Raw genomic sequence first — 26,794 nt, forward strand, 5'->3', positions numbered from 1 at the left:
CTCGATCATGCAATCAGGATGGAGTCACGATGGGAAGGAGAGTGAGAGAGAGAGAGGAACAGTGTTTTCTGCTCAAGGATAGGAAATTTGCAATTGTGTCACATCTTTGAATTTAGGCAACTCTACAGATTCCCCCTGGAATAGGCCACCTCCGATCGTTGGATGTACACTTGGCGTCGTTACGTTCTCATATTTGAATTCGGCACTTTTGGATCAAATATATCGCATCTAAATATTCTTGCGTCGTGATTAAAAAATCCTTAAAATTGTTTATGACATTTAATATTTTATATGCGTCCCAAATTGTCAAGAATCACGGATGCCTAGACACGATTTGCATTTAGGCTTTCGTGATTCCGAACGAAATGTCTAATTTCATATGCGAAGATGTAAAAGACGCCAAATATACGATGATCGCACGGTACCTGCCTCCTGAACGGAGGTCGAAAATTCGTTACTATGGTCAGTCTCTTCCTAATCGGGTGAGTTGAGATTAGTTCAGGTGGGTCATTCGGCATGATGACGTGCATAGTAACAAGTAGAAAAACATGTCTCCAAGTTATAGCTTTAAGATGAATTTTTCTCAATGTCTCAAATTCATAAAAAATTTACGTGTACCTAAGTAGAGAATATAATATTAAAGAAAATTTTGCAATCAAATATAATTTTCGAATGGTGTGTATGCGCGCGCGTCGAAAATTGTTGAATAATCAATGATTGAAAATAAATAACAGCTCGACTTTTCAGAAGAGAAAATCTAGGAAAAAATTGCATGTAAGTCTCAATTAATTCTATAAAAGTGGACGTCTAAATCAAATTTTAATTTAAACATTTTCTCTCGAGGATACGCGATAAAAAAGGATACGCGAGCTTTTACGTCCAGTGAAAGAAACAAGTTGAAAGAGATGATTCTGAGACATCTTACGTGAAAATTATTTGCATGTCTACCGACGAATGAACAACCGGGCCACCATAGCCTAGTCTTTCTCCTGAATCCTTACAAACTTTCGCGCCTCCCTTAAAACTAAATCAAGATATAGTCAGTGTCAGGTACGACGGATACTTTTTGTTTTGCAAATTGTAAACTCTACGAATTTATTCCAATGTAAATGAGAGATGGAAGTAATAGTTAATAAATCCACTAAAACAAATGTAGTTTTTCTTCAAGTTACGACAGACGAAAACTTTATTGATTGTAAACGGCGGTAAGAGCTAAAATATAAAGATAACAAGTTGAAAAATGGAAAAGTTGCGATATGAAAAGCAACTTGAAAATGTTATATTCTCGAAAAATAATTTCAACAAGTGAAACGTGGTACATGAGTTTTTGTGAAATACAATCGTTACAAGAGATGTGATTCGTCGAGTCATAGAACCGTGAAACTCGGAATTTACGTAGGAATAAACCTGCAGAAATGATTAAACAAAAAGTCTGCCGACCGTCCTGACGTTTGCGTATACAGAACGTGCGAGCTGAGCGACAGATAGTATCCTATCGAGCGAAGCCGAGGAAATCGGTGAGCCGGTCGTTCCAATCGTGGAGCCAATGGGTGGGCCCGTGGGTGGGCTGACGTTGCTTGCACGGGTTGATCTCCTTCTCCGGCGGCATGTATTCCTCGCTACGTATGCAGAAGTAACTCTTGATCGGGCTGCGACACATCGGACACCGGTCGAGCTTGCCGAAGCACGAGGCGCAAATACAGGTGTGTCGGCACGGTAGTAGGGCGCGCGATAACGGGAAGTATTGGCAGACGACGCAGAGCTGCTCGCCCGCGGTGTTCCAGAGCGAACCGCCCTCCTGGTCGCCACTTTGGCCGGACGCCACCAAAGCGCCACGACCGCCGCTGGCGGTGTCGTTGTTGTTGCACGGCTCGGCGAGCGCCAGAGCCGGCGAGCCTAGACCTGCCGACGACATCGCGTCGCTCTCATCGTAGTTGCTCGAGTTGCCCGTGGCCAGGTACAATTGCTGCGAGAAAATTGCCAATGCGATATGTCGTTTGTCAGTGAGCGACTTTCGACGAGAGAAACTTGGCGATCGTTCCTCTTGGCACGTTATCATTTTTGGAATATAATCCGACGCTCGGGAGATTCAATAGCAATGACACGCGGTAGGATTCACCCTTAGGAGCTAATCGTTTCAACTTGCACTCACCTTCAAGCAGGACAGTTGGCCGTTTGCCTGCTTCAAGTACTGCGCTAGAATCGACGTTGGCAACGTGCACACGCTGTCCTTAATGTGAACAACATTCACCAGGGCCACCTTAAACGGAGATCAATGTCACGGGAGATGACGCGAATAACAAAATCGAAACGAGGTCCTTTTCTTCTTTTACAGAAATGTTAAAGAAATGACTCACGGTTTCGTCGGGATGGGGATCTCGGTTGTCTCTTCGAGTGAGAAAGATCACCAAGGGATAGCACAGCCGCGGAGGGGTGCCGAGCTCCAGTTCCGGGGCCGGTAGCGACAATCTCAACGTTTCCTCGCCATGCGGCTGTCTACTGCAGTCTCGGTCAAGGAAAGGCAATTGAAAGATGTAGACGCGTAAAAAGAAAACATGAAAAAACACACAAATAGCGTTCTTCGAGCGAGCGTGATCGGTCGATACGACTTTTTCCGATAGGACGTGATTAGATTAGACTCGCGGAACTCGCGTAAGATCGCGTGCTGATCCTGCGGTTCGTTCCCAAAGGATACGTTTGCGGTGGCGTGAGGTATTGCGCGTGCCCTTGTAGAAGGGTCCCGTTCAGGGATGCGTCCCGTAATGTGCTCCAAGGCTTCCAGAGCGCCAGATGCAGCTCTCTTATGCTGACGCCCCAGATCGCCTGCAACGAGTACTCCACTTGGCTCGACACCTCGCACTCCACCTCTGAAACAGACCGTTTATCCTTTTCAGAGAGTTGTAATCAATGGTCCAACACTACCTCGATAGCGCGAGTTGCAGGAAACAGTCATTTCTGTACGTGACGAGTATCATTTGCAACCTGGGGACTTTAAACGGCGGTTTAATCTCGGCTTTTCATTCGTATCTCGTTAGTGTTGAAATACCATTCTCTCGCGTTGATCAGACGTTGCGTTCTGCAAACAGCAAAAAAGCAAGAGAAAAGGAGGAAAAAAGAATGAATCGTCGACAAACTTTCGTCCATCGGTCAATTAGCAACAAGCACGTGCAAGTTTAAGTGTCAAGATCAACGCAACGATCGATCAATAACATAACGTTCCCGAGTTATGTCACTACGCTCGTGGACAAGATCACAGCTCGAGGAGGAAGAATCGAGGTCGTTTCCTAATTATATTTTTCTCGCCCAATTATCATCGTCATTTCATCCATCCGTTTGCTTAATCGGCGATTATCGCTTTACGAGAGGAAGATTAAAAAAGAAGAAACAAAGAAAACGGGGCCAATCGGGCATTAGCTCGATCGCTTTACGCCCCGTTTACGCTCGCGCAACAATTCGGCTCGGATTGTAACGGTACATGGCGCAATCGAGATATCGAGGCAAAACGCGCGCGCGCACACTCGTGGGACTTGAACGGCAGACCGGTATTACTACGACTACGAAATTTTAGTTTCTTTTCTCAGCGACGTCGGTCGAGACGCTCGCCACTTAATTGCGCAAACGGGATTTTGCAACGCTCTGTAATTTACCACCCTGCAAGAGCCGCCGGTGCTTTTTCCGCCGCTGGAGAACGCACCGTCGATCGCATCGCGGATGCGATCTTGCCTAATGCTAATCGCACTCTGCAGCGTGGGGCACCGGACCACCGGACATTTCAGGATGCCTCTTTTAGACGCGTCGATATCGTCGATGCATCAAGCCGTTGAAAATATACAATACGGAATGTACAGAATATAAATAGAAGCGGAGTGTGCCATGGAACGGCAGAAATATAAATAGATCCTGCTGGAAAATTGCGCGGATATTACGAGTGAAAAGCAACTGCAAAGGCTAACGCAAGAGATATAATGAACGCAAAGTGGCGCAGGTAGTTGTTTGCTATTAATATAACGTTCTTCTCTACTGCAATTCTTCGCCGGTTTTCGGCAACTTTCGTTTCGGTAGTGCACACGTGTGCCACGTGCGCTCCACTTGGATACCTACTAATCGTCTTATATTTACAGGACTACGAATTCATTATTGAGAAATAGATGTAACGTAATAACCGCACTATCGTCTAATAAGCATCGATATACGGCACAACGTTACGATTATGTTACATTTACTAGTGAGAACATTCTTTACAGTTACTTTCTTGCAATAAAAATAAAAATATCAAATCTGCATTTGTTACGCAAATGCAAGGTCTAATGCCCGTTCTACACCTAGAGATGATCCTACTTGTGGCTCATCCGAGTGAATAAATAAATGGACAAAGATCGTCGTATTGAGACCATTTGTGGACTCGGGTGCCATTTCTACAGAAGAAGACGGTTAAAAATCATAGTGAAATCATACAAAAAAACCGTGTGCACAAGTCACAAGTAGAATCATTCCTAGGTGTAGAACGGGCATTATGCGATCTGTGCAAGTTTAAAAAAATATATATAAAGTAACTGTAACGAGTTACTTTCCAACCCTGGTTTAAATTTCCAAAATATATACTTTTTTAAAAAAAAAAAAAAAGATGTGGCACGATTGCGAAATTCCAACGTCACCTATGCACATGGAGGTGTTTGCCGTCCTCTAGATGTGGCCTATTTTCTGTTAATAATGACAAAACAAATGTAAACAGTGACGAAAGGTCACTGCAAAGCGTTGAATTCTAGAGAGGCCACTCTCTTCCAACTACGCAATTCCAAACAACGTGAACGAGCGAAAACGGTCGCTTTTAATTTACAATTGTGCATACGAAATCGAGTGCACACGCGCGATATTTTCACCCGACTTGCGAAAGGCTGACCTAACTGGTGACACCGTGGTGATACACGCAGGTGTCTCGTCCTTAGTGCCGGTCGCAAGAGTTCGAGGCAGGAGCCTCGGCGGTATTACGGCGCTGTTATTTCACGGCTGGTTACTAAAAATTATTGCGTAAGAAACGCGCTTTCGACTCCTCTCTCTCTCTCTCTCTCTCAGTCTCATTCCGAGAGATAACCGTGTAAGGGAACCAAAGGGGTTTTCAGGTCGCGTCACACTTTGCTCCGGCTACCGCGCTCTTCTCTAATCACTTGACGATCTCACGAGAAAGAGGGGGGGAGAGAGAGAGAGAGAGAGAGATGAATTGCTGAAACGCCGGAAACGATTGCACCGTTATTCTCCGAAACGAGAGAAATTACCCCCTTTTGAATTTGATTGAGGCAAGATGAATTGGAGTCTAGGTTGTGGTAGCCTCCCGCGACTCGCCGTCGGTAACTTTCACTTTCGTTCGCCTCTCGTAAAATACCGCGAGATCTCGAACGTGCGCGCTTCGGATTTCCGTGGGCGCGAATCTAATCCACTCGTCCCCGCGCCGTTCGTTCGCAATTCGCGACAGCGTAAAACCGGCCCGCAAATGACTCACAATTGCAATCGTTTCTCGTCTTTGTCTTCAATTTTCTTCCTTCTTTTACCATATGTTTTTCTCCATTCGCCGCGCCAGTTTTGAAGAGAATGCAGTCGTTGAGCGAATCTAGCACATCTTTTTGTATCTTTGCAAGAAAAGTGTATTCTTTCATCCAGAAGCAATTTCGAATAAATCTATATCTATGCTCTTTACATCAGACACTTTGTGTCAAGTACTTTTTGCTCGTAACGTAATCCGTACCAGGAATCGCTCTCCTATCCGACTCGAGACGCGATTGAATCGAGGTAACTGTCTAACAATAAGATGCAATTATTTTCCATTTACTTTAACCCTTTGAAGCAAACCCACGTTACCACTTCAATTTCTTTACTTTTTCGCCATTTAATGTCTAGAAAACGCATTTAGGTCGGGTTTTTTGCATCTTTCGGAGTATCGTAGCAACAAAAAACATAAAAAAAAGTTGAGTAGCCTTTAATATCTATTGTAAAAGTTTTATAAATAAACAAACATGAAAGAAATAGCAATTTTTCGGCTAAAATTTCTTATTGACCAAGTTTCTTAAGATTATTTCTTGAAAACTTTGTAGAGAGGGGTTTCGGGGTCGCTCATTACAAATCTGATGTCGTTAGCTCTAAGTAAATTCTAAGAAATGATAAAATTTCAATTTTGCATCCGCCATTTCACACGCGCTATTTTTCATATTCCATAATAATTTTCTAAATAATGTTATTCTTTTAAGTTTTGAATTCCGCCATCTTGAATGATGAAAATCTGATAACGGATTCGTCATCAACGACCTCGTGTCTTTTCGATAAAAAATTTCTTTCTCTAAACCCGAATCTCTATTAGCGCTGAGAAAATCTTCTTCATTAACCTAATCTAATTTGTCGCGCGTTAATAGCCAAGCAGAACGATGTAGGGAGAAGGAAGAAAAAGAATTCTCCGCGGCTGGTCTACGTGACTGGTCGCCACGCCGGTGGTACCGATCAAGGTCGTCGCGCGATCATCGGCAGCGCCAGTTACCGATCGTTTACGTGATCTCTTTATGTCTCTTTATGCGTGTGACCAAACGATGTTTGTTCGTACACACTCACTTAATCTCTCTCATTGTAACTGGACACATTCGACATCTTGTATTTAAAGGAGAAAAATACTCCCTCTGTTTTTCCGCAAATATTCGCAATCGTTTATTCCCGTTTCTTCGTACTCACTTGAGTTTCGTTTGAATCCGGTTCCGAAGGTGTACGTGCGAAATCGCACGTTCCCTTCGCGATCCAGTCAGGTTAGGCTCGTTAAGTTGTTTACGGCTTGAAACTTTTTAATGAGAAATATCTATTTTTTTGGATGATACCGGTTGAGTGTATTCTTGATTCAGCGTGAAATATCTGCGCATGGAGAAAAAGGTCTGTATACCGGTTAGGTATCTCTTTCTCTCTATGTCGGGCCAAGTTGACATTCAATTCTTAAACTTGCAACTTGTAGACTTTCGAGTAGAAATTGAGACAAAATTAGTGAAAGAGGTGAAAGAGAAAAGTGTAGGAAAATCATGAGTATGGGTTTTAATTTAAAGCATTTAGAGCTAAATATTCTGTATCTGCACCTTCAGAAAGGATTTCTGTTACCGAGACCAACAATATTCTTCATTTAGTATGAAAATAAACTCGATAATTCTTATTCTCCTCTATCGGATTAAAAAAGATTGACTTATTATATTGAGACAAGAGTAATATGTATTGTTGCGTTTAGATTAAATTTTCCCTCCATCTTACAACGCACCATATTCGACAAAAGATGATTTCTCTGTAATAAATATGATTGGCGCTATCTCGATCCTATTTTATGATACGTTCAAGTGTATTGGATCCGGAAATTATTTCAATTACACTGATATTGTTGATACAACATTTCTTTTTTCCGTGTAAATAAAAATTGATGAAAATATACAACGGTAAGTATACAAAAGCCGATTGCACATTGAATATTCACTTGAAACCCCATGGTCAAATTAACTGGATGAGATTTGTTTGGCGCTTCCTCGCTCGTAAAAAATGGACAGAGAAATAAATATTGAAATTCCTTTATACGTTTTCCTGAGAAGTCGGGCGCGGCTGGTTCCGTGATTCCAACAACCGGGCAACACGCGGGCACGCCGGCAGGCCGTCGCTGGCGCAACCGCCCGGCTATTACGTAATGGAATTCGATAATCGACCTACCCGCCACGCGTCTACAAGACTGTCTACACTAGTCGACAGTGCCTACCCGACTCGGCCCCTCTCCCGGATAGAGCTCTATTTCGCCCTTCAACTTTTCAGAAGTACGATCCACGCGTAACCACTGCCGACTCTGCTGATCCCATCTAAGCAGCCTACAATCGTGGCCACCAATGTACGCTGCCAATTGTACCAACTGGCCTTTCACCAACAGTCTCGCGGCGAACACATTGCAGTAATGACGCATCGAAATTTCCATACTGCAAACTGTTAAATCAGACTCCACCTGAAACATTTCCTTCTCTTCTCCCGTTATGAGAGAGAGTCCGGGAAGGAAATGCGCTTTTCTTACGAGCTCATTGTCAGGCGGGTATACCGGGTGGGCGGCCAGCGTAGCGCCGCGCCGCGATTAAACGAAAGAAAGAACAGGGAGGCGCGCGCGAGTTGGAGCGGGGCCTGGGCCAGGAGCCGACTGGATGGCCATGGAACATGAAAGTGCGTCCTACATTCGCCGTAATCCACGATCTGATCTTTCGGTCGTGCGACATTTTCATCGAGCTTCTTTTTACGAGCGCGCGTTGCTGCAACTCGCACACGTCACTCCTCTTCTCTCCACGTCTTTCCCATAGAACTCGTACACGTCGAAGGGGATCAACTATTTTTGTTTCATCTTTATCCAATGCTCCAGCAAGGCCTAATGCTCCCCCTCGCTATATTGTGTCACACAGATGTTGGACACAGTTTTATACACTTGCAATTTGCGATTTCAGATCACTGGCCAGTGTAGGTCGTTTAATCTTATGAAATTTGCTTTCAAATTACTGGCTTTTATCGCAATTTTTTCCTCTCCGCCTCGATATCCAGACGGGAGTATGCGCAATTCAACTTTGCGGATAGGTGATACCAGGTACCTCCAACTGTCACGTTTTGCCATTCTCTCGCTACATTTCTCCCCCGTTGAACACGGACGAGAGATAACTCGTTGCTGACGTCATCATCACTTGGGGGAGAGAGAGAGAGGAATGCTTTTTTGTTTTTCTCACAGAACGATATTGTACAATCTTATTTGGATTTCGAGCAAGTTTGAGGACCATACTTGTTTTCACGTCCAGATAATCTTTCGCAAGTTGAGAGGAGAGAACGCTTCGCGCGTTCTCGAAATCACGCAAGAGGGCCCGAGTACGTAGCTCTTGGCCAATTTATCATCAACATTTATTTTTGAAAACTCTTTCCCAATCACCGAGGCGCAATTCTGTCACATAATTACGTAATGATATTAGCGGAAGCTCTACGTATGCAAAAGCGAAACATTTCGGAATCCGACGCTGCCACGTGCAAGCGACATGGGCATATACAAATACGGAAGTACCGTAGGCAGGAAGAGCGGAATTGCGGTCACGTGAATTTCAATGTCGCCACATGCGATTCAACGTCGAAAATTCACCGTAAAGACCGATCGACGTGAAAGGCTTTATTCGTTACTGTGCATTACGAGTTTGATCGTCTCGTGGAAACGACTACGACAGACGACGATACAACTTTACGATCCATTAAGCATGCCTCGTTAATCAGCCCGAGGGCATTTATCATCCGCGTCATCGCGAGCGTTTTTCCCGCGATCGCGTTATCATGAAAAACAGCAACAAATAGACAATGATTGTTTTCAAATGCAAAATAATTCCTTTCCCTTTCCTTTCCGCACCAACGATGCAAATAAACCGCGTTGCGCCACTACGTCATTACGCCACGCTACATATCTATAAGCTTTCCTAATCGAGCGTCAGTTAATTAGTGCGTGCAAATATTCAAATGTGACGAGCCAGTGAATCGCGACGATTTGTGCGATCGGCAGACAGGTTGTCCGTCACGTAAACGCGAACCGCGAATACAGCGTGCAAGAGACGTTTAATGTCAATGTTAAACGGCAAAGCCGTTTCTTTCGCAAACACCGGCGATTTACGGCGAGCGACGGAATCTCCCAATTATCTTTCGGACCCACTCGGGGATGTCGAGAGGCACCGCTTGCGAGAAATACTCGCTCGTTTGCTCGTTTGCTCGTTTGCTCGTGCGAATTGCGAAAAGCGGCAATCGCGATTGGATCACGCGGGCGCGCACGAGAGAACATCTTGGGGGCCCACAGTTGCGACACGCGCGCACGCAATTACGCAACTTGCGTAACCTGCGCCGCGAGCCAGCGTCGCGCGACTCGTTTGAGGAACATGCCGTATATATTCGCCAGGCAGAGGGGGCCGATTTATCTCTGCAATATCCACGAGATTTAAGGACTCGGCGAAATGTTGAAACGTTTCGAACAAGACTAGGAGTCGAAAAGTCTATTATCACCCTTTCTCTCTCAACAAGCTCTGTGCTGTAGAGCAGAACAACTATATTTTACCCCTTTTTTTCACTTTTTACCAATATCTTGGAAAATGCAACGTGTATGAACAAATGTTTTTGCGCACCGACCGTTCCCTTGCAAGGATATTGCATTCAGTTGTTCCATTTGCTTTGAGCGAGGATTGGAAAGAGTTGGAAAAATACCCATTTTACAAATTTGTCTCATCTCATTACTAACGCATACCAATTGTGGAGAAGAAATCGTACGCGAAAGAAAGTTTCGTAATTCCTTTCGTGAAATATTGGATACATCAAGAGATACTTCATCTTATTTTGTAACATTGGTATTCAATGATATAATAGCAGTGATGTCGACGCGATTAAAGGTTTTTTTTGCGATACAAATCAAGCAATTAAAAAGCAAGGAAAAAACCAAGATTATGCAGACACGACCGAGAAATTAATTCTTTTCAGACCGCAAGGACACTGACTCGAAACGTATTCGATCATCTTATTTGTCTATATATATCTATCTCTCTATCGATGTACTTTGAGCATTGAATGTCGAACATCGAATGCTTCCATAGACTCGAGCTTCGTGCTGCGAATCAAAAGGGCGATCGGCGTTTCGAATTCTGCTCTCGTGGGTGGCCGTGAGGGTTACGCCAAGTAAACGAGATTCTTTCCTCGGCAGTCTTGGGGGTTTTTTTTTCCTTCTTTTTAGGACAGCGCGTAATCAGATTCAAAACGTTACGCAATCCAATCCGGTCAACGACTCTCCACCGTGGTTCAATTAATCCCTAAATCGCCGCAATTGACCCGATTTTCCTCTCGTTTCTCATTGCGAGAGAGAGAATAAAAATGGTGATTTCACAAGTCGAAGGAAAGAAAGGTTTAGCGGGAAACGGTAAATATGTTTCGAAATACACATCTTATAACTCTATCGCTACGTGCACGTACGCAAAAGTTTCGCCGGATTTTTCGAGCGCATCGGAGATGATCGGAGGTGATCGGAGGAGAGGAAAAAGCCGCGAGAGATGAAGCGACAGCCGATAAAAGTCAAGTGACCCGACTGCGACAACGGTGCGGTCAAGGTGGCGCGTTTCGTAATTCAGTCGATGCTTCGCCGCCGCTGTCACCTGGCATGCCAATTACGCGCGACGTTCTCGTCTTTTTCTCGTTACGCGCGTACACGTTAGCGAGATAACCCACTTTCCGCCGCGACCGGACCGACCGGGTCGAGAGAGAGAGAGAGACCGATTATCTCTTCATTCACTCGCGAAAGAATTTGCTCTTCGGCGCCGACGACCGACAAATTTTCTCGTTGGCCAATCGGAGAGTCGCGATCTGTTCTGAAATTTTCGGCCAACGTCGCAACACGCGCTCATCATTTTTTCCCACCATCCAAATTTGTAAAAGTAGGGAAATTCCACCCAAGTTTTCGCGGAACCCCGTAACATTAAGAAAACAGCATAAGAAATGTGTTACAAGAGGCGAGGAGAGTGTTGCGACACGGCGCGCTAAGCAAACAGTTATAAATGCTCGCAGCGGCCGGCCGGCCAGCCAACCAGCAGACGTGGCAGATATCAACGAAAGGCGTAAAGCGGAGGAGACTTACCGGCGTACGTGCTCTTGAAGCTCTCGTGGAGCTTGAAGGTGAAGGGAATGTGGACCTTCATCATTTCCATTTGCGGTATGCGCGGCGAATGCGTTATCACGCCGCCTCCACCGCCGCCGCCGCCGCCACCGCCACCGCCACCGCCACCGCCACCGCCGACGCCACCGCCGCCGCCGCCGAACATCAGGTCGTCGCCGTGGACGCGTAGCACCATCATGTTCCTGCGACAGATGAAATTTATTCCAAAGAGAGTCGAGTGACCTTGCGGCCTTGAGATGCCAAGGAGCACGTGCTTCCTTCTGACAAAAGTGATTCGGCCAAGCGGATGACATTACGTTAGGTTAGGACTCTGCAAACCCCAATCGAGATTCGAGTCGTGAAATGGCAAGAGGAAGACTCTTTCGAAAGTGGCTGCGTCACTCGAGAAAATGAGAGATATCGCTCCTTGTTCCGAGTGCGGAGAGAGAGGGCTTTCGTCGTCGAATTTTCTCGTCAATCACCATTGACGGAGTCCAAGGCGGAGCTAGGTGACGTCATTTATCGCTTCCGCAGCTATCCCGGACAACGTACCTCATGATGAAGAGGAAGACCCCGCAGAAGCATATCAAGACGGCGAGCACCGAGAATATGTTGGACAGCTCCGCGACGGACACCAGGATCGCCGTCATCGTGTCGTGCGGTCCTCAACGCCCGTACCCTTGGCCGCGCACATGCACGCACACACGCGCACACACACGCAGACGCACACGCGCACGCATACGCGCACCAGTGCCACGACGGCGACTAGCTAGAGGATGACGACGACGAGTCACTCTCTCTCGACGCCGCTCGACTGTCAACTGTCAACGGTACCGCCTCCGCTTCCGCCTCCGCGTTCTCGGCTCGACGCTTCGAGCGCGCCGTCGCCGACACCTCCTTCATCGACGTCCCGTCACTCCCGTGTAGCGCGACTACACGACTTGGGTGATTGGCCCGTGCGGCCCGGGAGACGACGAGTTCTCATAGCTGTCGTCGCTGGTCGTCGCGTCGGATCGGAGCAGAACGGAGGAATACACGTTTGCGCGCGCGACACGGCTGGACTGTGCTCGCGACGTCAGGCGCGCGCCACTTATACGCTCTTGCTGACGGCCGCGGCGCCCGCGACGGCGCCACCAACGAAACCTTCCCCATTGTGTGCAGATTAACCGTAGGCAGGAAAAACAGTCTCTCTCTCCTTTCGATCATTGATAAGCGTGACCGCGATCGCGACGAGCCTCTTTACGTCAAGAAAACGTACATTTACGCGCGCGCGTGGCGCGTGCCAGTGGTGTAACTAGCGACCTCTGTTCCCTCGATGATTGGGTTCATCCTGCTCGTTTGTTTATCGTTTCCCGTTAATCCCGAGTTGCCGTCTCTGGCAGGGGACGAGACGGAAATGGCAAGGATGCTCGCGCTAGATTTCGAGGTCTTCGGCGTCGTGCAAGGTAAAGCGAGTTACTGTATCTTGTATATATCCGCCGAGGCGTCAATCTTGAATCGCCTTACTAACCATCGTGCTCGGCAAAGGTGTCTTTTTCAGGAAGGTGAGTGAGCGACACCTCGCGAGTGTCTGGCGACTGACCATGCCAACCTGTTATAACCTCGTTGGTAACTCGAGGCACGCGTGCCTTTTTCAAATTTTCATTTTTTCTAACCTATCGAGAAACACGAGAAACTAACTAATGTTAGACCTTTACGTGACATCTTTCATCGGGGAAACTTAGCATTTTCTTCCGCTTGCGGCTAACAGTACACGCAAAAACGCGGCAAGGAGCTGGGTCTGAAGGGATGGTGCATGAACACCCCGAACGGCACCGTCGTCGGCCATTTGGAGGGGGAGAAAGGGCAGATCGAGGAGATGTAAGGACTCGTCACGACGAGAGGGAAAGATTACTGCTCTCTGTCGCTTCCCTGTGTTTCATTTCAGGAAAGAGTGGCTTCGTCGCACCGGAAGCCCTCAGTCGCGGATCGACAAGGCAGAGTTCCGCAACGAGAAGGAAATCTCGCAGCTGTCGTTCTCCAACTTTGAAATCCGAAAGTAGGATCTCGGAGTACTCGGAGTGGCAACGCGTCCGCTCGTTAGTATTGAAATCAATGTATCGCAATTGAATTATACGCACACTTTTCTCTCTATTTTAGAAATGACACTTCTTACCCTCCTCCAAATTTGCCAGGGGATCGCGAGTTTTAAAAGGATGACAAAGACCAGAGAAAGATATCGACTCGCTCGCAGTCGCATCGAGAGAAATACGATATACGAGACGCGGAAGCGACGTGGAGGAGCGACTCTCTCTCTTTCTCGCCAAAGCATCTCTCCGCGACGCGAGTTGTTCTCGTTAGTCTGCGATCGCGCGGCGAACCGCGCGGTTCTCTCCACTTGTAATTAGTCTCGCCGCGAGGATCGGCGAGGATGCTCCTGAGCGAGGACTCGCGCACGCGTCTCGCTCCTTGTAATTCGAGCTCGACTTTGCGATCGATCTCAATCGGGTTACGTACAAGAGAACGACGATCGAATTCGCGCCGCGAATAGTTGTCACTGTGCCGTGGCGATAATGCTATGATCGGGGCGCTCGGGGGGATTGGGGAGAGGCGGTGAGTGGTGTAGGAGAAACAATCGGCATGAGGTGCTTCGAGAGCTTCTTCAAGCACACCTGGCGGCCGCAGCAGGTGCAGGTGAGCCGACGACATGTCCGTGTCCCTTGTGTTCTCTATGTTCTCCTCGTGTCACCTGCGACCACCTGCGACGCATCGCGAATATCGCGATGACCCCGATCCGGCTTTATTGCTCGCGGAAATATGTCTATATTCCGTTTCGTCACCGATACGCGCTATCAGGTACAACAGTCACACGTGTATTGCGCCAAATCCTCAACTTTTCCTTACGACTCAACAGTTCAATTTCTATACTTATCATCTTCCATTGTGACATTTTCTCTCTATATAGAAACATTCACGAAACGATATTCTTCTTTGCGCTGAAACCGAAACCAAACGTCGTTAAACAGCGTCGTTGGAAATAAACGTTAGACATTATTCGTACGCAAATTTATTAAAACATTTTACGAGAGCGCCTTGACCACCGAAGCGTTGAGCATAATTTCCGAACACGTCATACAATAGCTGCTATAGTATCCGCGTTCGAACAAGGTCTTTCTTCGCCTCGTCATTAATATCGCCAAATTGTACGGGACGTATCTCTCGATAAAAAAAAGATTGATAACAGCGACAATAATATAACAAATAATATACATTTCTGCCATTTCCAGAGCTCCCGCTCGTGTGTTCACTTGCAACATATGTTGTCGCTTGCAATTTAAACAACTGCTAGAAAATTGATATTTCCCCTACTCTCTACTGCGCACTAGCGCGGCGACTTGAATGCGTTCGTGTATTGTTTTACCTATCCGCGATAAAGATCGATAAAAGTTGCTCAAAATGACTCGGACGATCGTGGATCGTAGTCGGCTTATCAGTCGACGACCGATCGGGACATTACAACGCGAGTCGCAGTAAGTTGGGCGTTTTTGCTGGGATAGTCATGAGGATCTGGCGAACGATGATCCTTGGAACGCGATTTACATAATCGTACCTATCCTCGCGGAAAATAACGGACGAGAGAGAATTACGCAAGGTACCTACGATTGTATGTATGAGGTCGGTGTCGTAACATCTTCTCTCGGAGATGCACGGAGGTATTCGCGTTCCGTCGTCGACGCGTAATAATGTCGCTAATGTGTGCGATATCGTCATCGTCCATTCCAGGTAGCTGAAAGCAACATGCTTCATCCAGCAAATTAGTAGACACTTGCCAAGATTTTTCACGGTAGCCTCCCCGAGAGGAGGAAAGGGGGAGAGCTGGTTTATTGGCCGGCTGGTCAGGGGTCGCGGTTGATAAGAGCTGATAATTTCCTCCGCGCGATTTAAACCAGTCAGTTGGTGCGAGCGAGCTACTGCGCGTCGTCGTGCTCCGCAGGCGAGCCGGCCAGTCCGGCCTCCGGGCTCCGACTTCCGGGTGCAAATTCATTTTCCAAGAGTCCGGTTTGCGAGCGAACGGAGGTGCTCCTCCGAAATGGACGCGCGTTCAGCCACGTGAGTCTACGTGGGGTCAAATTATATGCGAGGATGACAATTTCTCCCATTTTTAAGGAGAATCTTTTAACGCGGCTCAACGACAGTTTCGAGCCGAGACAATGGAAACGAAGAAACGTGTAAGCGCCGTTGAAATTGAGGGTTTGAATAAGCGCGCCGAATATCGAAAGATCGCGGCAGCTATACATTCGAGTCCCTCGCGTAAAGGGATTAAACACGCTCGATCGCCTCTAATCAGGTCGTTGACTGTCGTTGACGGTCCAACGAGTGTGTTATGCGGTGAAAGTAACGTGCAACGGGTAAAAAGATAAAAACGCGCGCGAGTCCATCTCGATTAATCTCGAAGACGCGTTTATCGAGAGAAATTACTTTTTATTGTTGTTACAAATTTGTTTTTTCTTTCTTTCTTTCTTTCTTCCCTGTTGTGAGAAACACGTATCGTATTGAATTTTTTGCGAGCAACCGTGCATTGGGCTCTCACCGAGGCACATATGTTAAGTTCCTTATTAATATACATTATACATCAACGGTCGTGACAGATGACGACGTCCGGATCCATATGGGATCGTCCGTTATACGGCTCGGCGGCGAAATCTCCCCTACTCCTCGAAAAGGAGCCAGATTCCTCAAGCAAGCGTAACCGCCGCGCCGACTCATTTTGCTCCTTTCACTTTCCGATCCTCACATCGAATCCTTGCGTGTCATCGAGTTCTTTTCGATTACCGTTGCAATGGCAGACAACTATTTTACAGGATTCATTCCGATTGGTCAAAATATGATCGCGATCTCGTTCTAATTTTATAACGGGTCGAATCCGGAAGTATGAAACTTCGCTTCGCAGGAAGTTTGAAACCGCTGACAGATAATTCTTATCCAGCAATATCGAAATACCACAATGTTTTCGCTTTCGCGGTGATTTTTTTCTACAACGATGTACCGTAACGCGCGTGCTATTCCTCTGGTACTCTTGTATTATTGTATATTTCACGCGAAACACCTCGTTGCCTGGCTATAGGAAACTTTCTACATCTCTCCCTTGCTTTCCATCGAGATCAATTCAACGAATAGATATTTCACTTGGATCGAGAAATTAAAAGAAAAAGCGTGTTAAAATTTCGAGCTCAACAAGACGATTATTCTCGATAATTTGGTTTACATCCTCCCAAAGCTGCTCCATCACACTTTGCACTTTTGTTCCCTCAAGTTTCTCAAAATCGCAGATGAAAGCGAGATGCATCTTTCAAGCTGTCAAACGGATAATAATACGAGTGTTTCTGTCCAATTGAATCGCGTTACTTACGATCACGCTATGACGGCAACGACGACGTTTATTCTCTTTCAGATGGATCCGTCGTCGAGATCCGAGTTGAAGACGAAAAAGACGGCGAAAGTGCTCCGTCATGCCGCCGGCGAGATCACGGAGCTGGACGAGGTGAGGGTGTCCGCGCCGAACAGCAACGTGGCAACGTCAATGTCGTCGACGGCGCACCCCAGCGATAACGACGCGTCGGCGTCGGCGACACCCTGCAAGAATGGCGGCTGCAAGGTCTGGAGGAGCAGCCGTGTCGGCGTCGGAGAACCGCGCACCCTGGCAGAGAGTCCCTGGCATTCGCTCAAGACAGTCTTCCTGGTCTCCGTCATCGTGGCATTCCTCCTCTGGATCATCGTCTACACCCTGCTGGACCAGTATCGAATCTTGTGACCGTCCTCGCGTTCGGATCCCCCAATTCAGCGCTGGATTTACGACCACGATCGTAAAATTACGCATCCACTTTATACCTTGCATCATCAGATCTTGCGCTTCTGATCGCGCAGAACGTTACATATATCTGCTCGGTTACTCGATGGGGGCGATTTCCGTAAATCGGGTTGTAATATTTCATACTGTTTTATAAGTCTTGACTCCTGTAAATAAATACCATGTTGTACACGGTGCATTGTTAGATTATTCAATCCCTTTATTATCATACTCGAGCAGATTGCGCGCTGAGTCTGGTGGTAAAAAATGAATAAGTCTTTGCACAGAGTTGTAAATAATACTGAGAGAGACGCGACTCTCTTAAGAAAGGTGTTAAAAAATTGCGCTTAGTAAATCTATAAATCGTTAGAATCGATCAAAAGATTCGTTCGCCTTCTTCTATGTATGTATGTATGCATATGTATGTGTGTTGCGTGTGACACTTACGCTAATCAGACAAATAAATGAACGAATGTTTTGATCAAAATAGCTTAATCGGCTTAATGGTTTTGGCTGGGATTGTTACAGGACGAGGATCTCAAAACGATCGTGATATAGGAGAGAGAGGGAATAAATTAGATCCATTTAAATGTCATGGGCCACGAGAGAGAGGGGGAGAGAGAGAGAGAAAGAGAGGACATTTTGCGTTTTAGAGTTGCAGAATTCACTTTCTTCTCAAATCAAATATCTCAAGTCCCCCTCTCTCCTACGAAACATCGCGATGAAATGGTAAAAAAAAAAAAAAATATGACTGCGCACGCACGATCGAGCATGTATCTCGCGAGAGATCAACCACACGGCAACGGTCTCGGCGAATCGCGATCCGCGGTAGACGATATTGGGGACAATCAGCGGTCTGAAACAATCGGAAACCAGCAATCTCATTGTCAGTCTCATTGTCAGCCACCATCGCCGCCGACGACGACGACGTTGTCGACGTACGCGCAAGATCGAGAGACGGATCCGATGCGACAGCATCCGAGCGCATGGAGATTACGCGACGACGACGAGGATGATGATGAAAACGAGGAGGAGCAACTGGACGACAATGTGTGATCCATTCCCGGACGTACGTGTTTTCGTCGAATGAACGAGTAACGATTGTGCGTGTTTCAGTTCTCCGCGGCGACGGAAAGACGCGTGCCGCCGAGGGTGATATTGGTTGGCTGGGACAACTTTCGCACGAAGCTGCTGCTATTCCTGATCGCATGCCTTCTCGTCTGGGCCTGCGTCTTCTTCCCTCTACTCGGTACTTGAACCCCCTCCCTCCTCATCCCCATCATCCTCCTCCGCCTCTTCTTCCTCTTTCTCCCTACCGTCTCGAGTCGCGAAATGACACATCGAGTACACTTAATCGATTCGATTCGCGGCGACATTCAACACGATCACACATGCATACTTTCACGCGTTTACATTTCCATATATTATATATGTAATATTACGCCCAATATATATATATATAACTTTACATTTTTGGTATTCAATATTTACACGCTATATACGTTTAATCATAAATATATTACTTTACGTAGTGGCCTTGGCGGAGAAGTAATTAAACAGCTCATCTCCGAACCATCTTAAATTCATTTACTTCTTTCTTCCTCTCTATTAATAGAAACTCTATGCTTATTGCAGATATTTTCATTTCCATTGCAAGATTTAGTACGGTTTCCGTAATACACAATTTTCCTATTTAAAACAAATTATTATTGACGAACGTGGGTTTAAGACGGCTTGAAAATGGCTCATTGGTCGCGAGACAGAAAAGACTTGAACGAATCCATCTCTGTCACTCCCGCTCAAGTTCCCGCAATATTACTATTTTCCTTGGGATTGGTTGAATCAACCGTAGTTTCTTGGTAAATCTGCCGCGCGTCCGCGACCTCCATCGATTATACGCTACGTGTACTTTTTATTTTTACGGAACACTTTCGTTGTGTAACATGTTCTATATGTATATATATGTATATGCCGTTGTTCTCTTCTTCTTCTTATTTATGGTCGTAAAATGTCTCTCGTTTCGTAATCGTTTGTTCTAAATGAGAGTAATATCAAGTAGCGTCTTATGCGGTATAATTTCTATATACAGGACGAATTGATAGAAGAGTATCTCCCTTGCATTTGGAGATGGCAAAAAAAGTGTTGAAAAAATGTTAACGATAAGTTATCTACGCACTTTTCTTTTATATCTTTGAAAAAATCCAAAGGAGATTACCTCGTTCGATTTCTGTCGACTCATCCCGTAGTCTTATTAAATAACCATTTTCGTAACACACGCGACAATACGACATTTCTATAGTCGATGTCTTACAAGTACAGCTTACATATACTACTAATTTGGCATGTAACAAACGCGTGACGGTGCGTTTAATATACTAGCAGCCGCGACCGACGCGTTGCGACGAGAAAAACGCGTAAATACTTGCAAAATCTATCGAATCCGCTTTTTTACACACAGTACTCCACACCATGTGTCTAATACATTTTATTTATGAATTCTTTGGTAAATATTTTTTTTATTACACTCATTTAAATTTGAACGAAGAGAACAGGATTTTATTGTCCAGCCGCGTTCTTCAAACTTGACTCGCGTGGCTCATCTTCGCGTATAATTCCAAAGAAATACCCTAATGTTTTCACCAATTGCAAGGGAAAACTCACTCTAGATTGCACAAAGAATTCATAAGTCGGACGACTCGCGGAACATCTTGTATACATTACGCCGATAGTCACGCGACGATGATCGATGGGATAAGTTTTCGAGTATCCAAGTCGCATTTTTACTAGTTTAGAATAAATGGCGGTGGACTCGTGTAAAAAGAAAATCGCGCAGTCTCGATCGATTCAACGAAATTACCGAGTACGCAAATGCGGGAAAAGTTGATTAAAATATCGCGGGGCAAGAGTAAATGCGTCTGGAATGCCACGATATTACGCGATATATACGCGAGAGTAACCGGAATTACACCGGTACGTTTAACGGTATAAAATCAAGAATCCATGTATTCTCACATGTTACCCTTTCTTCCTCCGGTGTAACTTGGCTGATCGTTTTGTTACACGGAAAAGAAAAATGATAAAATTTTACGACTATCCTCTAAAACGACGAATAACTGTAATATGGCGAAAATAAAAAAATCTTTATACGTATGTGTACGTCTGCGTGTTATTACATACGCAATTTTGTTCGGGGCAAATATACTCCTGAGCGAATATTTCAATACTTGAGGGGGAAAAAATGGTGTATTCGCAAACGAGATAAATTTGATATTTCCTAAACGTTGACATCGGGATAAAACCGGCAAAGTTTGTGACTACGTATATTTAGGGTAATAACAACAACACGAAACGTATCTCACGCGAGAAAGATAATACCGTTCCGACATTCCTAAAAGCGTCGAGAGTAATAATAATAAAAAATGGTTTATATCCGCGGCTTGTACGTCAAAGTGACGTGAAACGTTTTCACATCCATCTCCGTACAATCCTGCGGTCCAATGTCGCCGCTGATACGCGAAGGCACGCGTGCCTCCTTGCTCGCGTGTTCCTCGAAAATCTCGTTGTGACTGTTGTCCAGCATCTTTTCGGTCGCCGGTTGCTGTTGTTGTTGTTGTTGTTGCTGCTGCTGCTGCTGCTGATCCGTCGTCATGACGCGTACGATCTTGACGGTCTTGATCGTCTCAAGGGAACGCGATTTGGACGCTTCTGTGGCCGCCGCTACCGTTGTCGCCGAGCGACCGGCTCCCTTAGTGCCGTTCTCCTTGTTGCGACGGGAAGAATTGCGATGCCATCGTTGCTTCTCCCTAGAGGAAGTTCTTCGAAGACTCGGCCGCTTCACCGATTCCGCACTAGCGCTCAAACCCGTAGCTATACTCGCAAGAGAATAATGTCATCAATTTTGTTCTTTCTGGCTATCAAAGGGATCTCTAACATTACATGGTTGTTTACCAATATTGCCAGAAGAAGAGCGATTGGAACCGCGTAGAATGTGTATCGCCGTAGGATCGCTGTCAGTGGTCACCATGGGCGTGAGAAACCATTCAGATCTAGTTCGCATCCGTGCGGCTTGCCTCTCGTGAACCTGCGATATCGCAATCATTTATCAGTTGGTTATTGGTCATTATCGTCGAGTTATAAAGCACGATCGAGCTTACCTGCGGCAGATAGCTGAGGCTCTTGGTGCTCTCGGCGTAGCGATTCACCGCGCGGAGTTCTTCCAGCGTCATACCCGCCGTCATGCGCTTAGAATGTTGACTGCCGTTACTCGAGGAACGACTGGGTGCCTGTAAAAAGAAATACAATTCACTAATGCCGCTTCGTATATCTTTTGCGTTACGTCGCTCACGACGGTTTTATACCTGAAACAGGCCGTTCTCTTCTAAGCTAACAGAGAGGCGCGTGTAACTCTCGAGCAAGGTATTCTCCGGGATCATGCCTAACGACGAGGCTAGATTCACAGTCTCCGGCACGTGGATCAACGCCGGAGTCGACTGTGATTCTTCTTGGTGAGACATACCTATTGCGTAAATTAGCAATTATTACAACAATAGTGATCAAAGTCCTTTTGCTGAATCGTGTTATACGAAAGTATACATATTTGTCTCTACGTCGATACAAATCACTTTATATCACACCTAAAGGAAAGAAAGGTAAAAGAGGTATCTTATCAAACGCACAACGATAAGGTGAAAGAAAAATCCGACTTTTTCTTTCTAGTATCGTAATCCAATATGATTATCTTAACGTTCGATTCAACAAAAGTTGAGGTTCACTCACATTCTAAATTAAACTTCAATCCCCACTTTTCGCATTCGTACTGTAACCACGACTTTTCGGCTTCCAGCGACAGCTGTCCTAAAATTGATGCATTCAGGTTGTACTTGCGAATACAAATGTGTGCGCGCGCACAAACACTTACTCGACACGAGAGTGTCCGGCGGATATCGGAAACTAAAGATCCAATCCTCCTCCACTTTTAATATTCGACCGGTTATGCGCGCGTAATACTCGTAGTTATCCCTCCCGAATAGATTGGAAACGCCAAAGTTGTCTATCATGAACTTGGTGATGCGCGTGGCAATCTGTGTGGACATCGAATCGTGATCCAAGAGAAAAGAAATGTTGTTCGTAGACCTCACGTACCTTAAATCTGAGAACATCCTCCATCTTAGCAGTCTTGCCGTCGCTAACGCAACTATGAAAGAACGAAGGTGCGACGGACACTCCCAGAGCCTCGCTGGTCATCCCCGTGTGCGCTCGCTCGCAATTTACCGCTACTACTCTGAACGTTCCAAACAGCAATACCAGTAACCGTTGCGTATATATCGGCATGGAGGTAATTAACCTGCGCAGCGTGTAAGTTTCTTTGTCAAGCCGAGGAAATGGTATCGCGATAAATGTCGCCGAGAATGTCACCTGTGTATCTGGTCCCGTTGCTGTTCTACGCTATCTAGCTGAATTATGGCAAACAGTTGTTGCTCCGCCTCTTTACCGAATATTCCACCGGGTATCTTGCGCAAGAACTTTTTCAGAACGCTGGCTATCGTGTAAACGCTAAAATTGTCCATATTGACCAGATGTCCGGTTTGCAGGAAGTGTACCAGTTTCTTCATGTTACCCTGATGGCCAGGCGCTCGAAAGATGTCTTTTCTGTGCGGAGCTTCCTTGTTCAATTTCAATACAAGGACCTGGACACACACACACACGTTGTTTCACGTTTGACAAGAGGAAATAGCATTCGTTATTTACCAGTAATGGGCCAGGAATGTCATTCTTGCACACTTCGTTGAGGGGCGCGCCAAACTTGACCCTACAAAACGAAACAAGAAATTTGGAGAAATTGCAAACGTTATCTTGTCAATATCGGCAGATTCGGATTTCATTCCGACGAGACAATAGCGGGATAGTAGTATATACCAAAGCGAGTTTCTCTAATTCTAACACTGTTACATGAAATCGTTACTCTGGGATCGCTAAATAGCTCCAGCAGCCTTGGACAAGTCTCTGAGAGTTGTGAATGCGTATTAGTAAGATACGGTACATCTTGTCAAGCTCTGCGATTACTTACAATTGTACCATGCACCTCTTCCGAGCATCAAACATATAACGCAGAGCGCTGACAATATTAGCCCGATAAATCGTAAAATATCAACTATCATATCTGTGGAAAAATGTATTACCTCACGTTACTAACATTTGGTAACCTAACTTTGGTATATTTTTCTTGACGTTTGGAACATGTGTGTAGGAAAGTCAATGATAAATAACAAACTTTTCCAGGCGTCTTGGGTGCGGAGGCTCTGAGGAGGGATGTCCGCAGCTGGTTACAACATTTCCTAACGTAGCGGCTCGTCGATGCATTCTCTCCGTCCAGCTGGTCATTGTACAAAATCTAATGGCAATGGCATGCGAGCACCAAGACCGCTCTACTCGATCCAGCCGCTGAAAGCACATGGCAAGATTTTGCTCGTCTGAACTCGTAGTCCCAAGGGATAAGAGAATCTCACCGAGGCACGACGACGATCGGATTCCGACGTTAACCTAACCTACACGCGCACATGGCGCGGCGCGACGACGAGGAAACGAGGAAACCAACCGCGTCTACGTTTCCATGGAAATGTCGCAGCCGCGATGCCGAGGCGCCGACGGCATCGTCTCGCGGTCTCGCGTCTCGGTCGTGCCACGCCACGCTACGTTACGCCTACGTAAACGCACGCGTCTCTGTCGGCCCCTCGTCACACAGCGTGCGGACGGTGGTCCGGGCGGTCGTTGTGGTCGTTGTGGTCGTTGGCGCGGTCGTCAGCGGGCCAGCAGAAGGAAGGCATAACTCGCAACACGTCCCACCACCCAGCACCACCGCCCGTAGCAGCAGCGATGCCAGTGATCAGATCACCGTAAAAAATCAATATAGTTCCCCACCCCGACACTCTCCCGACAGGCTGATCATGACAGCTCTCTCGGGATTAATGGCGGGTTCGCAATGTTCGCATGGACGTAGCCAACCAATAGGAAATGCACAATCTTGCTTCAAGTATATCTCATTTATTCAATTTACTTAATTTTTCTTTATGTCATTTGGAATTTCACAGCACTAAATGCATAGCAAAATTGTTGCAAAAGTGAAATACCATTGGTTCGATCCAAAAGTAAGAACCAATCATACGTACCTCTTGCTCAGTGGCTGTTGTGACTGTTGTGAGTGTCATCATTATTCGACCACTGTTTATAACAGAGAGCGGCTTGTGACCATTGTGACTACGATAATTCCACAATAGAAAACTAATCAAACCTATAATAATGTATCATACGTTTGCATGAGAGGTTTAGGTAAGTGAGTTGTTTTATCATCTTGGTCATAACTTGTCGTTTTTCAATTCATTCATTTATGTTGTATACTAGACAAAATCAAGACAAGTTTGATAAATAAACGAGGATATAAAAGAGATTTGTGTACCAACCACCAAACCACCAAACCACTTTCATCAGATGAGTAACAAGAAACAAGCGACGGAAGATGACAAAGTACAGGGTTTCAAAAGAGGCTTGGAAGCAGATAAGATCCTTGGTTCGGCAGATGACAATGGAGATTTAATGTATCTGATTCAGTGGTGGGTACCTTGCCTATTCATCCGAAACATTATATGTATGTGAGGTAATCTTGTTTGCGTAGGAAAGGGACAGATGCAGTTGACATGGTATCTGCCGAAGAAGCCAATATCAAATGTCCACAAATCGTTATCCGATTCTATGAGGACAGAATAACTTGGAATAAGGCAAAAGCATGAAACAGATGCGCTTCCTTCAACAAACACCTCCTGCATCCTTTTAAGAAACTCATTTTTATTACGATCGAAATGTCTAATAAATATCTTGGCTAATGCAATACCTATTTTATTCCTAACATATAATAAATGTTTCTCAAATTCTCATTCAATTCCCTTTAATCTTAAGGTACTTTGTCTTCAGCTGCACGTTTTGTATACTCTTACAATACTTTTCATTTCTTCCTCGTCTGTCATCTTTTATATAACAATTGTTATATGTGTAATATGTGCAACTGAAAAGAGCAAACTTTTATAGAACCCATCAATCCACAGTCTTGTTTCATCATTTTATTGCATTAAACAAAGTAAGGGCAAATACAGTGTACGTATCACGTTTATACACACGTCCTTACGTTTTCTTGTTATTAGCATATTTTTCCTAATTAGCACTTTGTGTGGGTGTGTGTACATATATACAATGTGTATATACATACACACAGGGTTGAGAAGTCACGAAATTACTTAGTTATTTAGTCAGTTACATTTTTTTCGACAACTAATTAGTAACCAATTTAATAGTTACTTGCATTGGCGCATAAACGCCTAACTTGTAACTGGATACTTTTATTAAGTAACTCCCCAACCCTGTATACACACACGCGCACGCACACACACACAAATTGTATCATCCAACTTCCAGCAAACTTACCTATCCGCACATTATTTTATTTACAAAGACTTGCTGGTACTTAATTGTAAGTAATAAATGTTAATCGGAGATCAATGAAAAAGAAATTTTTGCTTTATTGGAACATCATGCAAAAAAAATGTTTATTTCTCCTTAGAGTATCAATAATTTTTCTGAATAATTCTTCCCATAAAACAATATTACAATTGAAATTTCTCAAGTTTAAACAATATCTGATCTAATGAAATTGTTCGCCAAAGAAAAACAAAGTTTAGTAAATATGCATAAGACACCTCACCGATTTCGTCGCTACTTAGGTGTGTTGTAGAGGAGAGTTTTCCGAGTAATTTTCCGCAAGAATCAAGTAAGGGACGGCTTTGATTTAGAAAATATAATAAATTAAAAACTGAAATTTTTACCTTGATCTAAATATTTACCAAAGTATAAAAAATTTCAGTTTTAAATTTGTTACATCTCCTAAACCAATACCGCTCCCCCATTTGATTTTTGCGGAGAATTACTATAAAAAAATTACTCTCCCCTACAATATACCCAAGTAGCGACGAAATCGGTGAGGTATGGTCTCCTATGCATATTTACCCAAAGTTTAATTAGTTGAGTCTCTCGATTCTTCGACAAATGATTTTCAAACATAAACGGAGAGGGGATAAACGGCATTACTTTACATTCAAGCTAATGTCTTATCGTAAAAGTGACGTTATCTCGTATATTTTGAAAAAGAAATGAAACGGATTAACAAATTCCGAGTGATGGTGGCGGTATGAGTATAGTATTATACATAATTCTCGCGAGCGAGAAAGATCAGAACTTTC

The 26,794-nt window shown here is 45.1% G+C and overlaps 6 protein-coding genes across 18 annotated transcripts; 4 read left to right on the top strand and 2 right to left on the bottom strand.

Annotated features, from left to right (window-relative positions):
* Positions 1-664: 664 nt before the first annotated feature.
* Positions 665-12,353, bottom strand: LOC105565673 (cell growth regulator with RING finger domain protein 1-like). The gene is made up of 7 exons (XM_012019061.1): positions 12,236-12,353; positions 11,834-11,886; positions 11,666-11,770; positions 2,696-2,867; positions 2,358-2,499; positions 2,153-2,260; positions 665-1,966 (listed from the first exon to the last, which is right to left on the bottom strand). Exons 1-7 carry the CDS (start codon positions 12,331-12,333, stop codon positions 1,493-1,495), a joined length of 1,152 nt encoding a protein of 383 aa, XP_011874451.1. The 5' UTR covers positions 12,334-12,353; the 3' UTR covers positions 665-1,492.
* Positions 12,354-12,794: 441 nt separating this feature from the next.
* On the top strand, positions 12,795-13,920 carry LOC105565672 (acylphosphatase-1-like). 5 transcript variants are annotated; one of them, XM_012019058.1, is made up of 4 exons: positions 12,795-13,128; positions 13,211-13,291; positions 13,434-13,543; positions 13,611-13,797. In XM_012019058.1, exons 1-4 carry the CDS (start codon positions 12,999-13,001, stop codon positions 13,710-13,712), a joined length of 423 nt encoding a protein of 140 aa, XP_011874448.1. In that variant the 5' UTR covers positions 12,795-12,998; the 3' UTR covers positions 13,713-13,797. The 5 variants fall into 5 exon arrangements, with proteins under 5 accessions (XP_011874448.1, XP_011874447.1, XP_011874445.1 ...); XM_012019057.1 differs by having other exon boundaries at positions 12,808-13,128; positions 13,211-13,287; positions 13,611-13,810; XM_012019060.1 differs by having other exon boundaries at positions 12,815-13,128; positions 13,211-13,227; positions 13,611-13,810.
* Positions 13,921-14,054: 134 nt separating this feature from the next.
* LOC105565670 lies at positions 14,055-17,705 on the top strand. Of its 5 annotated transcripts, none has more exons than XM_012019050.1 (2): positions 14,055-14,371; positions 17,115-17,705. In XM_012019050.1, the coding sequence occupies exons 1-2, from the start codon at positions 14,303-14,305 to the stop codon at positions 17,472-17,474; spliced, it is 429 nt and encodes a 142-aa protein (XP_011874440.1). In that variant the 5' UTR covers positions 14,055-14,302; the 3' UTR covers positions 17,475-17,705. The 5 variants fall into 5 exon arrangements, with proteins under 5 accessions (XP_011874440.1, XP_011874441.1, XP_011874443.1 ...); XM_012019051.1 differs by having other exon boundaries at positions 14,064-14,356; XM_012019053.1 differs by lacking the exon at positions 14,055-14,371 and adding an exon at positions 14,400-15,314.
* A 1,374-nt stretch (positions 17,706-19,079) lies between these two features.
* Positions 19,080-24,099, bottom strand: LOC105565669. 2 transcript variants are annotated; one of them, XM_012019048.1, is made up of 11 exons: positions 24,017-24,099; positions 23,782-23,951; positions 23,259-23,319; positions 22,926-23,197; positions 22,653-22,854; positions 22,429-22,591; positions 22,287-22,364; positions 21,869-22,026; positions 21,665-21,793; positions 21,459-21,591; positions 19,080-21,377 (listed from the first exon to the last, which is right to left on the bottom strand). In XM_012019048.1, the coding sequence occupies exons 2-11, from the start codon at positions 23,889-23,891 to the stop codon at positions 20,935-20,937; spliced, it is 1,749 nt and encodes a 582-aa protein (XP_011874438.1). In that variant the 5' UTR covers positions 23,892-23,951; positions 24,017-24,099; the 3' UTR covers positions 19,080-20,934. The 2 variants fall into 2 exon arrangements, with proteins under 2 accessions (XP_011874438.1, XP_011874439.1); XM_012019049.1 differs by lacking the exon at positions 24,017-24,099 and adding an exon at positions 23,578-23,670 and having other exon boundaries at positions 23,782-23,864.
* Positions 24,050-24,836, top strand: LOC105565668. Of its 2 annotated transcripts, none has more exons than XM_012019046.1 (2): positions 24,050-24,540; positions 24,599-24,836. In XM_012019046.1, the coding sequence occupies exons 1-2, from the start codon at positions 24,068-24,070 to the stop codon at positions 24,630-24,632; spliced, it is 507 nt and encodes a 168-aa protein (XP_011874436.1). In that variant the 5' UTR covers positions 24,050-24,067; the 3' UTR covers positions 24,633-24,836. The 2 variants fall into 2 exon arrangements, with proteins under 2 accessions (XP_011874436.1, XP_011874437.1); XM_012019047.1 differs by having other exon boundaries at positions 24,050-24,403.
* On the top strand, positions 24,298-25,392 carry LOC105565667 (chromobox protein homolog 5). 3 transcript variants are annotated; one of them, XM_012019044.1, is made up of 3 exons: positions 24,298-24,836; positions 24,909-25,102; positions 25,180-25,392. In XM_012019044.1, exons 2-3 carry the CDS (start codon positions 24,996-24,998, stop codon positions 25,292-25,294), a joined length of 222 nt encoding a protein of 73 aa, XP_011874434.1. In that variant the 5' UTR covers positions 24,298-24,836; positions 24,909-24,995; the 3' UTR covers positions 25,295-25,392. The 3 variants fall into 3 exon arrangements, with proteins under 3 accessions (XP_011874434.1, XP_011874432.1, XP_011874433.1); XM_012019042.1 differs by having other exon boundaries at positions 24,527-24,836; positions 24,909-25,117; XM_012019043.1 differs by having other exon boundaries at positions 24,527-24,836; positions 24,996-25,117.
* The last annotated feature ends 1,402 nt before the right edge of the window (positions 25,393-26,794 follow it).

This window comes from Vollenhovia emeryi, unplaced genomic scaffold, assembly GCF_000949405.1.
Source record: "Vollenhovia emeryi isolate VEMERY1.0 unplaced genomic scaffold, V.emery_V1.0 DF939150.1, whole genome shotgun sequence".
NCBI lineage: Eukaryota > Metazoa > Arthropoda > Insecta > Hymenoptera > Formicidae > Vollenhovia > Vollenhovia emeryi.

Excerpts from the sequence above, each read along its gene's own strand:
- LOC105565667 (XM_012019042.1), top strand. The coding sequence starts at position 24,996 with ATGAGTAACAAGAAACAAGCGACGGAAGATGACAAAGTACAGGGTTTC. Across the intron at positions 25,118-25,179 it reads TTAATGTATCTGATTCAGTG|GAAAGGGACAGATGCAGTTG; the intron begins GTGGGTACCTTG and ends TTGTTTGCGTAG.
- LOC105565673 (XM_012019061.1), bottom strand. The coding sequence starts at position 12,333 with ATGACGGCGATCCTGGTGTCCGTCGCGGAGCTGTCCAACATATTCTCG. Across the intron at positions 11,771-11,833 it reads CCTGATGTTCGGCGGCGGCG|GCGGCGTGATAACGCATTCG; the intron begins GCGGTGGCGTCG and ends GCGGCGGTGGAG. Across the intron at positions 1,967-2,152 it reads GCCAACTGTCCTGCTTGAAG|CAATTGTACCTGGCCACGGG; the intron begins GTGAGTGCAAGT and ends ATTTTCTCGCAG.
- LOC105565668 (XM_012019046.1), top strand. The coding sequence starts at position 24,068 with ATGGCGCGGCGCGACGACGAGGAAACGAGGAAACCAACCGCGTCTACG. Across the intron at positions 24,541-24,598 it reads AATGCACAATCTTGCTTCAA|CACTAAATGCATAGCAAAAT; the intron begins GTATATCTCATT and ends GGAATTTCACAG.
- LOC105565670 (XM_012019050.1), top strand. The coding sequence starts at position 14,303 with ATGAGGTGCTTCGAGAGCTTCTTCAAGCACACCTGGCGGCCGCAGCAG. Across the intron at positions 14,372-17,114 it reads TGCAGGTGAGCCGACGACAT|ATGGATCCGTCGTCGAGATC; the intron begins GTCCGTGTCCCT and ends ATTCTCTTTCAG.
- LOC105565669 (XM_012019048.1), bottom strand. The coding sequence starts at position 23,891 with ATGACCAGCTGGACGGAGAGAATGCATCGACGAGCCGCTACGTTAGGA. Across the intron at positions 23,320-23,781 it reads CACCCAAGACGCCTGGAAAA|GGTCAAGTTTGGCGCGCCCC; the intron begins GTTTGTTATTTA and ends TTCGTTTTGTAG. Across the intron at positions 22,855-22,925 it reads CAACGGGACCAGATACACAG|GTTAATTACCTCCATGCCGA; the intron begins GTGACATTCTCG and ends CACGCTGCGCAG.
- LOC105565672 (XM_012019055.1), top strand. The coding sequence starts at position 12,999 with ATGATTGGGTTCATCCTGCTCGTTTGTTTATCGTTTCCCGTTAATCCC. Across the intron at positions 13,129-13,210 it reads GGTCTTCGGCGTCGTGCAAG|GTGTCTTTTTCAGGAAGGTG; the intron begins GTAAAGCGAGTT and ends TGCTCGGCAAAG. Across the intron at positions 13,292-13,433 it reads AACCTGTTATAACCTCGTTG|TACACGCAAAAACGCGGCAA; the intron begins GTAACTCGAGGC and ends TGCGGCTAACAG.